The sequence below is a fragment of the Myotis davidii genome, unplaced genomic scaffold, assembly GCF_000327345.1.
Source record: "Myotis davidii unplaced genomic scaffold, ASM32734v1 scaffold17, whole genome shotgun sequence".
Taxonomy (NCBI): domain Eukaryota; kingdom Metazoa; phylum Chordata; class Mammalia; order Chiroptera; family Vespertilionidae; genus Myotis; species Myotis davidii.
This window is the reverse complement of record NW_006288624.1, coordinates 4,550,611-4,563,630: the sequence shown is the minus strand read 5'-3', so window position 1 is coordinate 4,563,630 and position 13,020 is coordinate 4,550,611. Positions and strand designations below refer to the sequence as shown.

At 56.5% G+C, this 13,020-nt stretch overlaps 1 protein-coding gene across 1 annotated transcript in view; it reads left to right on the top strand.

Annotated features, from left to right (window-relative positions):
- PLEKHH1 (pleckstrin homology, MyTH4 and FERM domain containing H1) overlaps nt 1-13,020 on the top strand; it is a 43,529-nt gene that overhangs the window by 24,811 nt on the left and 5,698 nt on the right. The window contains exons 9-23 of the mRNA XM_006760772.2: nt 1,150-1,300; nt 1,491-1,633; nt 2,448-2,558; nt 4,294-4,380; nt 4,708-4,869; nt 5,759-5,839; nt 6,150-6,332; nt 6,711-6,819; nt 7,522-7,634; nt 8,192-8,368; nt 8,719-8,816; nt 9,466-9,643; nt 10,163-10,318; nt 11,348-11,448; nt 12,142-12,283. Of these exons, the coding sequence (XP_006760835.1) occupies nt 1,150-1,300; nt 1,491-1,633; nt 2,448-2,558; nt 4,294-4,380; nt 4,708-4,869; nt 5,759-5,839; nt 6,150-6,332; nt 6,711-6,819; nt 7,522-7,634; nt 8,192-8,368; nt 8,719-8,816; nt 9,466-9,643; nt 10,163-10,318; nt 11,348-11,448; nt 12,142-12,283 (1,992 nt within the window). The remainder of the gene's footprint in view (nt 1-1,149; nt 1,301-1,490; nt 1,634-2,447; nt 2,559-4,293; nt 4,381-4,707; nt 4,870-5,758; nt 5,840-6,149; nt 6,333-6,710; nt 6,820-7,521; nt 7,635-8,191; nt 8,369-8,718; nt 8,817-9,465; nt 9,644-10,162; nt 10,319-11,347; nt 11,449-12,141; nt 12,284-13,020) is intronic.

Genomic DNA, 13,020 nt, shown 5'->3' with positions numbered 1-13,020 from the left:
CCCCCCCCCCCCCCCCCCCCATCTTGTCACACGTGTGTCCTGGAGGGTGGGGCTCCTTTTAGAACTTTTTATGTGTTCAAACATACACTCCCATATAAACTCGGTACATCCCCAGACTTTTTAAAACAAAAATCAGATAAATCAGATAAAAGTGCAACATGTTTTATATGCATTTTGGTCTCTTTTTATGATTAGTTTTTGAAATCATAACAATTATACTTTGTAAAGCTTTTTATAGAAGAATAAAAAGCCAAAAGTGGAGTTTCCCCCCACATTGCTTTTCCCGAACTCCCAGCCCAGAGGCAGCTGTCATTCATGGTCTGGTGTTTACTCTGTAAGGCCTTCTGCTGTGTTCACAAATGCGTTTGCAAATAGGCGCTATCTCTCACTTGCACACACATGTGCATGAACACAGGAGGGGTCACACTACATGCATTCTACCCCTTGCTTGTTCACCCAGCCGGGTGCCAGGCCTTCCTGCCGTACCTCCCCTAGTAGGGCTGTCCAGTACCCTCGCGCAGATGCCCACAGCTACCTTAACCTGTGCTCCACTGATGGACAGTTTAGGACACACCTCTGTTTTTCTCTAAAGTAAGTAGTGTGATGAACATCATTGTGCAAATATCTCACTGTGCACTTATATATATATATACGTATCTCCGGAGGACAGAGTTCTAGAGGTGGGCTTTAAGTTTTGACAGGCAGTGCCAAATTGTCTTCTACAAAAACTTCATCCCACCACAGAGAGCCTTTTCCCCAGTTTCACCAGCATCGAGACCAGCAATCTTAGGAAATGTCTGTCAGTGGAGATGGTGTCCTCGTCCCCACACTTTGGTGAAGCTCCTGTCCTCACCCTTGGGCTGTGGTGTGGCTCTCTGGCCCCCTAGTGGCAGGGAGTAGGGGTCACAGTGGTTAGGTGTTCAGCTGGGATGGGGCAGCTCTTTTAGGGACCACAGAGGATGGTGTGCCCCCTCCCCGACCATCAGCCCACGGGGAAAGGTCAGGAAGGAACAGTTCTCTGGTGGTGGCCTGGCTGGGTGGTGCTGTCCTTGTGCCCAGACAGGCTGTGCTGGCCGCCCCTGAGCACCTGGAGCCGAGTGCAGGTCGGGGGGTAGGGATTGTGCTGCATGGGAAGGGCCTGTCTTGCAGAGAGTCACGCAGATCAGCACCATGCCCTTTGTGGACGAGTCCTCTGGGTCCGATGACGACTGCAGCTCTCAGGCGAGTTTCCAGAGCTCAGTCCTCTGCTCTGAGCCCAGGAAGACCAGTGGACTAGGCAGCCCCCGGGCTATCAAGAGAGGTACGGAGCAGGGGATCTGAGGGGTGTGGACCACAAGGGGCCCCTCACCTCCTCCCATGGGCAGTCATGCGTGGGGTCCCTGCTTGATCTCTGCCCGTGACCCTCAGCCCCAGACTCGGGGGTTCCGGGTGGGTGAGGCGCTGGGGCTGGCTGGCATGGGACACAGGCCTCGAATCCTCCCCCTGGCCAGGTGTCTCCATGTCCTCTCTGAGCTCGGAGGGTGACTACGCCATCCCCCCAGATGCCTGCTCCCTGGACAGCGACTACTCAGAGCCTGAACACAAACTACAGCGCACCTCGTCCTACTCCACCGAGGGGCCGAGCCTGGGCAGGGTGAGCGGAGGGCGGCCCCACCAAATGGGGCTGAGGAGGGGCAGGTGGAAGCTGCCTGCCCGGGACCCTCAGCACACTGTGGCCGGCCGAGCCCCAGGGGTTACACATAGTCCCTCGTTTTAGCTCCACGCTGATGCTGGGATGCTGGGAGCTAACGTTTCCTGAGTCCTTACAGTGTGCCAGGCACCGTGCTCCGTGCTTTCCATGTACTGTCTCAGTGGTCCTCACATCCTCCCAGGATTGTTACCCCATTTTGTGGATGAGAAGCCTGAGGCTCAGAGCCATGCTACTCCGGAGCCAGCAGGAAAGCCAGACCCCATCCCCAGCCCTTGCTCCACACCACCGAGCTGCCCTGTCTGAATCTCCCCACCCCAAACCCTCCGCCCCAGCCTGATGGATGTGCCCACTGTCCCCCAAACCTCTCCCTTCCCTGCTGCCTCAATGGCCGTCCTCCTCCTCCTGGCTCATCTGTGAGGGAAAGGCTGACCTCAAAGGCCAGTTCAGCCCTTTCCTGAAGGCCCCTCCCCCGGCCAGCCTCTCCCTTGTGCAGCCCCTGACCTGCCACCTGCTCATGGTCAGGTGTGCTCCCCAGCCAGCAGGACTCTCCCCCAGCAGGCCCACCCATGTTTGATGTAGTCCTCTCTGAACCCTTAGCAGGACACAGTGCCCTGAAAATACACACAGTAGGCACTCAATCTTTTTTTCTAACTGGTGACAGAGCAGTGACTCACTGGGCCACGTGGGCCTGTGTGACGTCCACACCTCAGTGAGTCCCCCTCTTCGCCCTCCCCCTCTGCACCCTTCCACCCAGCAGGAGTCGCTGGAGAAGTCAGGCTACCTGCTGAAAATGGGCAGCCGGGTGAAGACGTGGAAGAGGCGCTGGTTTGTCCTGAGACAGGGACAGATCCTGTACTACAAGTCCCCGGTGAGACCCTCCTCCCCAGGACTGTCGTCCGAGGGACCCCACCCAGCCCAGGACTGTGTGAGGAGAGCTGGAAGAGGGGCAGGTGGCCCCTGCCAGAGGGAGAGGTCTGGCAGGTGGGAGGGGCTTCAAGCCACACACAGACCATGAGGCTGGTCATTGGTTCTCCCAGTGAAGTCAAGCACTGAGAAGACAAAGGCAATGCTAGATGTGGTGGCTTGGACACGCCTTCCTTCAGAAGCCGATTTCTTTTACCTGGCTCTGTAAAAGAACTGTTCTAAAAGGCAAGCCCAGCCTGGCCAGTGTGGCTCGGTGGTTGAGCATTGACCCATGAATCAGGAGGTCACGGTTGTGGGCTTGATCCCCAGTAAGGGGCGTGTAGGAGGCAGCGATCAATGATTCTCATCATTGATGTTTCTATCTCTCCCTCTCCCTTCCTCTCTCTCTAAAAAAAATAAAAACATATTTTTGATAAAGGAGAGCCCATTGCCTCCTCCCCATCCTTCCTAACACTGATCGGAATTAGGGAGCTTTGGGCATGGGGACTTATTTTGACAGGCCCTCCCTGATTAATAACCAATGTTAATGTTTTAAGGAGGGGAAAAAGGCCGTGTCTCTCGTGCAAACCTCGTTGATTGGCCGTGGCTGTCTCGAACACCTTGTTAAGGATTCTGGGCCTGGATTGCTCGATAGGCAGGCATGCTTTGATCGATTAGTAATGTCTGCAGTGGCACTGGAAATGGGAATGGTGACATATGAGCCACTTATTTGCCACACTAGATATAAAGGATGTAGTAGAAAAAGTTTAAGGTCTTTATAGCTTAGTAATAACTTGGTGGCTTTGGACCCAATTTTCAAGGCTCGGTCTAAAAAGAGCAAAATCTTATCATTTGTGGCATCATGGATAGACCTAAAGGGTATTATGCTAAGTCTGTCGGAAAAAGGCAAATGCCACATGTTTTCACTTAAATTTGGAATCTAAAGTACAATATAAACAAAGAAACAGACTTCAAGACCCAGAGCACAGACTGATGGTTGCCTGAGTGGAGGGAGTTGGGGGGCCAGGCAAGAAAGGCTAAGGGACTGAGAAGTACAGATGAGTCGTTACAAAACAGTCACAGGGATGTGAAGTACAGCCTAGGGCCGTGGCCGGCAAACCGGACACGCGGCTCTCTGGCCCCTTGAATGTGGCTCTTCCACAAAATACCGACTTCTGTGCATGGGCCACAAAGTTTCAATTGCTGAGTCGCGCTGTAGGAACGGATCTCCAGCGTAACCCGAGGACCTACTGTATGCTGTAATTTAAAGTATTTTTAAAATTTTTAAAAAAGGAAAGAAATAAAGGCTCAATCTACGCTTTTTGAGCTGGGTCCGAGGGACCCATGTCTGACCATTGCTCCATTTGGCTAGAACCAGGACGCAGAACACGTTACCCGCCATGCATAGCCCAGGAAAGCATGGAATCACTTTCTCCTTAGCCAGTACCTAGGGCAGCGGTTCTCAACCTGTGGGTCGCGACCCCTTTGGCAGTCAAATGACCCTTTCACAGGGGTCGCCTAAGACCATCCTGCATATCAGATATTTACATTACGACTCATAACAGTAGCAACATTACAGTTATGAAGTAGCAACGAAAATAATTCATGGTTGGGGGTCACCACAACATGAGGAACTATATTTAAAGGGCCAGAAGGTTGAGAACCACTGCCCTAGAGTGAGATCATGCCTTTCTTTACAGAGTGATATCATCCGGAAACCTCAAGGCCAAGTGGAACTGAACTCCCGTTGCCAGATTGTTCGAGAGGAGGGTGCACAGACCTTCCAGGTGAGCAGGGTCCTAACAGCTAGAATCGTAGGCAGAGAGGTGCTGGTTTGGATGTAGCTGTGATGGTTACAGAGGTGGGGCCACACGGGCGTGAGTGAAAGACACTTGGGTGTGATGCTAATCTGTGAGTCCGAGGAAGGAAGAGGACACAGAATGTGAGCGTGAAGGAAGGAGAGACGGGGAGAGCAAGACGAGGAGGAAAAGGAGGGGCGAGTTCCAGGGTGGGGAGCAGGAAGGCCAGTGGGCGCTGGGGTTTGTGCTACCCAGAGCCAGTTTCTGTTATTCACCCTCCTGTCTCCCGGCCCCGCCCCGGCCCCTCCTGCTCAGCTCGTCTCTGAGAAGAAAACCTATTACCTGACGGCGGACTCGCCCTGCCTGCTGGAGGAGTGGATCCGAGTGCTGCAGAGGCTGCTGAGGGTCCAGGCCCTAGGGCCGCCAGCCCTGCCGCAGGGGGGCACCAAGCCCACCGTGAAGGGCTGGCTGACCAAGGTAGGGCTGCGGCGGGTGGGGAGGAAGGTGGGCCTTCTAAGAGCCAGGATTCAGGAGCGGGAGTGCCAAGGGGCACTGGGTCCCCTCCTGACCCACAGCTCCTCCAGGGATTTCCTCACAGGGATTAGCTGGTTGGCCTCAAACACGGTCTGACCACACGGGTGGTGAATGGTTCCCTGGAAACACGGTCGGCTGTTAGAACAACAGCTCTTCTCAAGACTGAGGAATGTGCCCATTTTGAGGTCATTAGGGGTCGCCCACCCCAACCTGAACCCACCAGTATGAATAGTGGGAAGCTGGGACCTCGCGAGGTAGGTGTGGCCACTTAAAAACGTGTACTATCCCAGGCCTGCCCTGAAGACGTTTTAGTGAGGGCTCTTCTGGTTGCAAAGAGCGGAGAAGCACATGTTAACCCCAAGTAAGAGAGGACGTTAACAAGCTCGGGAACTGGACCCAAAGCTGCCAGGAGGCAGGGCAGCTTGTCGGAGCGCGCTCAGTGGGTGCTCGCAGCTCTCTCTGCCTCTGCGTCCCATTCAGTCCCCTCTGTGTGTGCCTGCTGTCACCACACCATTTCTACTGGCCTCCCTGCCCTTCCTCTCAGCTTACCTACCACTCTAGCCTCTGCTGACGCAGGTTCTTCCCCGTCACAGTCCTGGGACAGGACCCCCATTGGCCTGGGCTCACTGGGATGGACGGGGTGTGCCCTGGGGCCCACTGTGGCCCCTCCTGTGAAAGGGCTGGTTCCCTCGGGGAGTCTGGGCGTCTCCACTGAGGACCTGAGCGTGACCAGGGGCTTTGACATCTGCCTCCCTGTGGCTTCCCTTTGCCAGGCCCACATTTACTTCGGGGCCCCCTGCTTCTCGTGATGCGGCTCGTTTCTGCCTCACAGGTAAAGCATGGCCACTCCAAACTGGTCTGGTGCGCTCTCGTCGGGAGAACCTTCTACTACTATCGGAGCCATGAGGACAAGGTATTCCTGGCCTCCGACAGCACCGCTCTCTCTCCCCCCAGACCCTATTCCTGGGGCTCCACTTTCCCTTCTACCCCGTAACCCCACAGCCAGTGCCAAGCCAGCCAGCAGGCTCCCTCCACAGAGCATGGCCCCGGCACCCTGGGGTCGGGCCGCAGTTCCCCAAGCAGGCAACCAGCGAGCTCTCGTCCCCTTCCTCCTGTATCTGTCCTAATCCCCAATTCCCAGCCCTGCAGGGCCGAGGGTTCTGAGAGAGGAGTCCCCTGTTCCCCCGCCAGCTCTCCCATTCACGGAAGCCTCATGTCTGCAGCGACCCCTGGGCCACCTGCCCGTGCAGGACGCACAAGTAGAGGAAGTCGACCGATCCTGCGACTCAGATGAGGACTATGAGGCCGGAGGAACCGGGCGGCTGCTCTCCTCCCACTGCACCCTGGTGATCCACCCCCCGGAGCACAGCCCCACCTACCTCCTCATTGGCACCAAGCAGGAGAAGGCAAGGGCGGCCGGGCCCCGAGGCCACGCTGGGACCTGTGCTTCTCGTCTCCCCTTCTCTCTTCCCCCCCATCTTCCCCACATTCATGTTTATTTCCCTCCTGGACATCTTGGCAACTACAGTCCCTGGTTGGGAATATTCCTTATATTGAATTGTTCCCAGTGACCATCTCTTCCCTGAGGTAGAACCACAACCTTAGAAACCTGGGTTCGTGTTCACTCGATCCCAGGTCTTTCCTCTCAGACACGGGTGGCCTGGACTTCTGTTCACCAAGCCAGCTGAGCCCCCCCTGGGCGTGGCCCCTTTAAGGAAGCCCCTCGGAGCCCTTGCCCCATCTCCCCACCCAGCCCCAGCAGATGGCCTTCCGTCCTCTTCCAGGACACGTGGCTATATCATCTCACCGTGGCCGCAGGGGGCAGCAGCGCCAAGGTGGGGACCACCTATGAGCAGCTCATTGGCAAGCTGATGGATGCTGAGGGAGACCCAGGTAAGGCAGCAGGGCTGTGCCGCCTGGGCTGCAGGGCGGTGGCTGGGGAATTGTTGGTCAGGAACCCAAAGAAAGCACTGCTGGCCCCTGACGCTGTTTTAAAACCACCGGAGCCGCAGAAGGGCATCCCGGTCCCAAGCTCCAGGGCCCGTCTCCGATGAAGGCCCTGAGGTGACCCCCCAGGCTGCCCAGTGGCCTGGGCCACTGTTGTACTTTGTTCCCTGCGGCTTTGCTGGCGGGGAGAGGACTGATGAAGGAGGTCGCTGGCGAATCTATAGTGAGAGTTGTAATAAGGAACACCTCACCTAAGCCTGGGTCCCTGGGTCTTTATTTTGCTACTGATTCTGAGGAGCCGGAGGCACTGACAGCACACACCACACCCCCCTCCACTCAGTGCCACAGCTTGTTTATTCCACGCTGACACACACCCCTCCGTCCAGGCCTGACCCTGTGGGCCGGGCCTCCCTGCACACACAGGCTTGCACTCAGATGCCCACGCCTCGCACACTCGCCCTGTGACAGCCCCACGAGCAGAGCAGTAGCCGCCTTCCTGTGAGCCCCACACTCTAGGTGTAAGCCCAGCACCACTGTGGGCCCCAGGCAGTTAGACCCTCGTCTTCCCCGCAGATCAGAGGGGTGGGTTGGGAGGAGAGTTCCCGCCTGGGGGTAACGGCTGCTGCTCTCCCTGCTGTGCCTCGGCAGACTCGCCCCTCTGGAGGCACCCCATGCTGTGCTACAGCAGAGACGGGCTGTACACGTCCCTCACCACCCTGCCCTCCGAGGCCCTGCAGACCGAGGCCCTCAAGCTCTTCAAGGTAAAGTGGGAGCGGAGCCCAGGCCCACCCCCGGGCGGGGCGCCCTCACCATGTGCCCAGGCTCTGCCCCACGCAGCTCTGCCCCCCATGGTGATCCTCGGGTGAGAACATGCAGTTGGGGGGTGGCCCACAGAAGGATCTTATAGGAGGTACGGAGTCTCACAGGGTCCCCTCCACGTCCTGTAGGACAGGGAGGCGGAAGCTCTGGGCCTTCATTCCCGAGCCTGGGGGAGCCTGTGAAGCTGGACAGGAAAAGGCAGGCCTGTGCTGTTTCTGAACCTGAGGGATTCTGGCCTCTTGTAGAACGCTCTTTGTGCCAGTCTCGAATATTCTCTTTTTAGAAAAGGACTATGTCTTGCTTATGTAATAGAAACATTTAAAGAAGGAAAGATTCTAGCCCGAGGTAGCCTTCCCCGCAAGCACAGTGCTCCCAGGCAGTGCTCCCTCTTAGAAACATTCTCCCTGTGAACAAGCCCCACCCCCTCCCCGAGCTCTGGGCGGCCCAGGCTGTTCATTGTCTCCACACCTGCCAGTGCCCTCTGTCATGTCCCTGCCAGTGCTGCCAGCTCTTCATCAACGTGCCCGTGGAAGCCGCCTCTGTGGACTACCACGTGTCCCTGGCCCAGAGGGCCCTGCAGGTCTGCCTGGTTCACCCTGAGCTGCAGAGCGAGATCTACTGCCAACTCATGAAGCAGACCAGCTGCCGCCCGCCTCAGAAGTACTCCCTCACACAGGTAGAGCTCCCTGGTGAAGAGCGGACAGGAGCCATTGGCCAGGGCTGCCCAGGAGCGGGAAACGGGAGGAGGTGTCTACGCAGGTATCCTGAGCCTGGTAGCCAGTGGGCATGCTCAGACCAGAGCCGCCTTGGCACAGCTGCCCTCCCTGTGCCCCTTTGGATGAGGTCTGTGTGCCGTCAGCTTGTGCGACTGCTGTTCTGGTCAAAGCCTGACCAAGTTGGCTTTGGTACCCAGAGAAGGTGGGGGCCCCGGTTTGGGTTTGGAGAGAGTGCCGAAGGCTGTAGCTCAGGGCATTGAGGCGGGGCCTGCGGGCCCAGCATTCAGCCCACGCTACCTGTGCCCTGCAGTGCTGGCAGCTCCTGGCTCTGTGCGCCCCACTCTTCCTGCCCCAGCACCACTTCCTCTGGTACATCCAGCAGCAGCTCCAGCGCCACGCAGACCCCAGGTGAGAGCGCCGTTTCCTTGCCGCCCCTTCACTCCCACTGTGGCATGATTCCGTGTCACAGGGAATCCGGGGTCAGAGCCCCCCACCCTCTGAGACTTGCTCGGTGGCCATGGGGGCTTCACCGGTGGCTGTAAACACACACCACACACGTGGAGGTCTGGGCGGCCTGGGCTTCTGCACACCAGTTCACGTGTGCATGGATGTTTTGTGGGGGCTGTTGCCTCCGGATTATTCCCAAAGTCTCATTCTCTGTTGCCATGTTCATATAGGCCCTAGATGGCAAATTAATACCCCAGGCCCGTCTTCAGGGCTTGGCTCACAGCCTGCCTCAGCGGCTGACATGGTCCTGGCCAGGTCTGGGCGGGGAACCGAGGCGGCAGGGAGCTATGGGTTCCGTGGCATCCCTTCCTCCCAGCCGTGGGCAAACTACGGCCCGGGGGACGGATCCGGCCCATTTGAAATGAATAAAACTAAAAAAAAAAAAGACCGTACCCTTTTATGTAATGATGTTTACTTTGAATTTCTATTAGTTCACACAAACACTCCATCCATGCTTTTGTTCCGGCCCTCCGGTCCAGTTTAAGAACCCATTGTGGCCCTGGAGTCAAAAAGTTTGCCCACCCCTGCTTCCTCCTCACCTGCTTTTTAGAAATGAAACTGGCCAGTATGCCACGTACTGCCAGCGAGCTGTGGAGCGGACCCTGCAGATGGGGGAGCGGGAAGCCCGGCCGTCGCGCATGGAAGTGCTGTCCATCCTGCAGCGGAACCCCTTCCACCACTCCTTGCCCTTCAGCATCCCCGTGCACTTCGTCAACGGGACCTACCAGGTGAGGGCGGGCAGGGGCCCGGTCCTGAGTCTCTTCCAGAGAGGAGCACCTTAGGGCCGGGTGGGTGCTAAGCCTCCGAGGGTTGGCAGATTCTTGGCAAGCAAACCAGCAAAAGAATGGGCCTGGGACTTCGGGGTGGGCGTGGGGTTAGTGCCAGTGTGGCAGGAGGGAGGAGCTTGAATCGCAAAAGCGCTCCACTATTTGATGTCCTGGAAGTAGAGCTTCGAACCCATGTGTGAACAAGAAACTGAGACACTGACCAAGAAGATGGCATGAAAGGGCCTCCCACAAAGCCAGAGTAAAGGGCACACAGAGCTTATGCCGATTCGTCTCCAGTGGGCGGGCTCATCCCTGAGGCATGCATCCTCGCATGTGAATACAGAACGGACGTCTCCTGGGCCCTTGCACCCGCCCTTGCTCCTTCTAGGCAAGCCTTCCCACCTCTGGACGCAGACCCCTCCGCGAGCCCTCGTGGGTGTCTCTCAGCAAGCCCCCCTGGGGCCGTCCTCTCCCCTGCAGGTGGTGGGCTTCGACGGCTCCTCCACAGTTGATGAGTTCCTCCAGCGGCTGAACCAGGAGACCGGCATGAGAAATCCGTCCCACTCCGGCTTTGCCCTCTTCACAGATGATCCGTCTGGCCGGCCCCTGGAACACTGCCTGCAGGGGAGAGTCAAGGTGGCCACCTCCCCGCTGAGCCCTGAGCCCCACTGTCCCACCGCCTGGCTTCGGGGTTTTGGTGGGGAACAGCCTGCTCTGCTGGGTGTCTGGCTGTGTCACAGCCTGTTTGGTGCTGAGCCAAAGGTGCCCCCGCTTCTATGCCATCCTAAAACGTACCCGTGTGGGCAAAGATGTTTGTGCTCTGGTCTCTGGAGAGAAGAGCCCTTACCCCTCTCTCCCTGGGGTGGCTGTGCGGCATCCAGGGGAAGCTGCTGCTGAGCTGGTGTGGGGGGGACAGGAGGAGCTTCTAGCAGCAGCCTGACTGAGCCTGCCGGTTACACGCACACACGTGCACACATGCACACAGGGACACGGGTGGGCACCTGCATGCCCAGAGTCCCTGGATATTGTGTCTGCCAGGCCTATGCTGTGCCTACAGGTTCAGCCACAGTTTTAGGAAGTAGGTCCTTATGGTACTTGGGTGTGAAAGGCTCTTGAATGGGACTGAGGACCTGTCTTGTATTGTGGTCTGAGATTAGAGCCGTGGTGCGTGTTAAGTGTCTGAGGGAATGTGCTGTAGCACTTGATGAGTGTGAGGGTCTGGGTCCGTCTGCTTTCTTTATGGCAGCAGGACAGAGGCCTCTAGTCCTGTACCATTGCTGGGAACACTGCTACATGCCTTCTCTGTAAACGTCGGGCATCTGCAAGGCTTTGCTACACAGCAGGCCTCTGGGTGTATTTGCTGAAGAGGAGATGGGGCGGGATGGAATGGGAGCTGGTGATGTGAGGCCATGGTTTTTAACTGGGGCCTGCCTTGCCTCGGGGTGGGGGCCGCTCAGATGTTCAGGCCAGTAGGGGAAGCTTTGCTTTGCTGCTCACGCCAAGTCTGTGAGGAAGCACCGGCACCTGGGGTCCTGGCCCCATAGGCCGTCCTCTCCGTGGAGGACAGTCACTCCACTCTGCCCTGCTGCCCTGCCCGAGGCCAGCCCTGCCTGGACCTCACGCCCCTCACCGGGTGCTTTCCTGACTTGTCTTTCCCTCTTCAAGCTCTGCGATGCCATTTCCAAGTGGGAACAAGCCCTGAAGGAGCTGCACTCCAGGAAGTCTGAGGGTGGCACGCGTGTCGTGAGGCTGATGTACAAGAGCAGGTCCTGAGCACGCCCAAGGGAGGGCCAGGCGTGAGGGCTGCGCCTGGGGTGCACAGGCAGGAGGCCCACAGATACAGCACCGCATGGTGCTCATTAGCTGGGGAGCCAGGCCGACTGGGCAGCTCAGCTCTCAGTCCCTATACTGCATGTACACACACATGCATGCTTACACACACACACAAACATACCAAGAAAACAGACCAACCTCATGAGGTGGCTGCATGTGTTACCTTAGGAGAGGGAGATTTTGTATGAGCACTAAATTTAAGGCTAGAAACAAATTGCTCCTATACCAATTCCAGGGAATACAGAAGTAGGCATCCTGACTTTTTACCAATTGGAGTAAGAAAATTCCGTCCCAGTTATGTCTCCAGGCAAATAGTTTCCATTAGTCTCTTGGCTTCTTAACTCATCCAGTTCCCTAATAAGTTGTGATTCCTGGTACCAGATCCCTTCATTAAATCCCGTAAGTCTAATGGTGTATCCAGAATTAACCACACGCTACTGTTGCCATGAGAACTATGGGCTCTGTGGCATGCTTGCTTAAATATTTTGGAGGCAATAGAAAATAGGCTTAGAAATGGTATAAAAAGAGTCATTTCTTTCTTTGGAAGTCAAGATAAAACAGATGCCAAGATGACCTCGTCCTTTTGGGATCCCAGCTGACCTGGCTTCTCGCCCTCTTCCCTGTAGGCTGTACTTTCGGGGTCAAGTCAAAGGGGAGACGGAACGCGAGCGTCTGCTGCTTGCCTTCCAGACCAGTGGCGAGATCGTGGCCGGGAGGTTTCCTGTCAACAAGGAGCTGGCTCTGGAGATGGCTGCCCTGATGGCCCAGGTACGGGTCTGTTTGGGAGTCAGGAGGGTCAGGCACCATCTTTGGACTCGCAGGCGGAATGCACCACACAGCCTGGAGCAGGAGATTCTGCAGGAGGGCGGTGCCAGAGGAGAGGGTGGCCTTGCCCCTGGCTCCTTACCCAGCAGAGCTCCTCATTGCACACACAGGCTGCGTGCAGATCTGTGGGCGGGAATCCAGAGGCCTGGGTTTGAGTCCTGGCCACTTCAAGCTCTGAGATGTTGGCCACGTTACTTTACTTGTCTCTGCTTTAGTTTCCATTTCTGTGGACTGAAAACAAAGATACCGCCATACCTACCCCGACAGGGTTGTACTAAGTATGTTCTTAAATAATGCATAAATGTATGCCATTACATTTGTATTTAAAGCTGTCAAACATTTTAACTAGAATTAGAAAAGGAACACACCTTCAGACTTTGACTCTTCTCCCTGTTACTTTTAGGAGGCCATCTTGCCAAAGGTATCTGGGATACCTATATGGTTCCCATAGATCTACTTGCTGAAAAAGAAGGGGAAATAATAATAGCTGATCTTTAGCTCTGCCCGGTCTGGCTCAGCTGGTTGGGCATCATCCCATGTATCAAAAGGTTGTTGGTTCAGTTCCCTGACAGGCCACATACTTGGGTTGCAGGCTCCATCCCTGGAAGGTACGTGCAGGAGGCAGCTGATTGATGTTTCCCTCTCACACCAATGTCTGTCTTCCTCTATCTTTCTCTCCC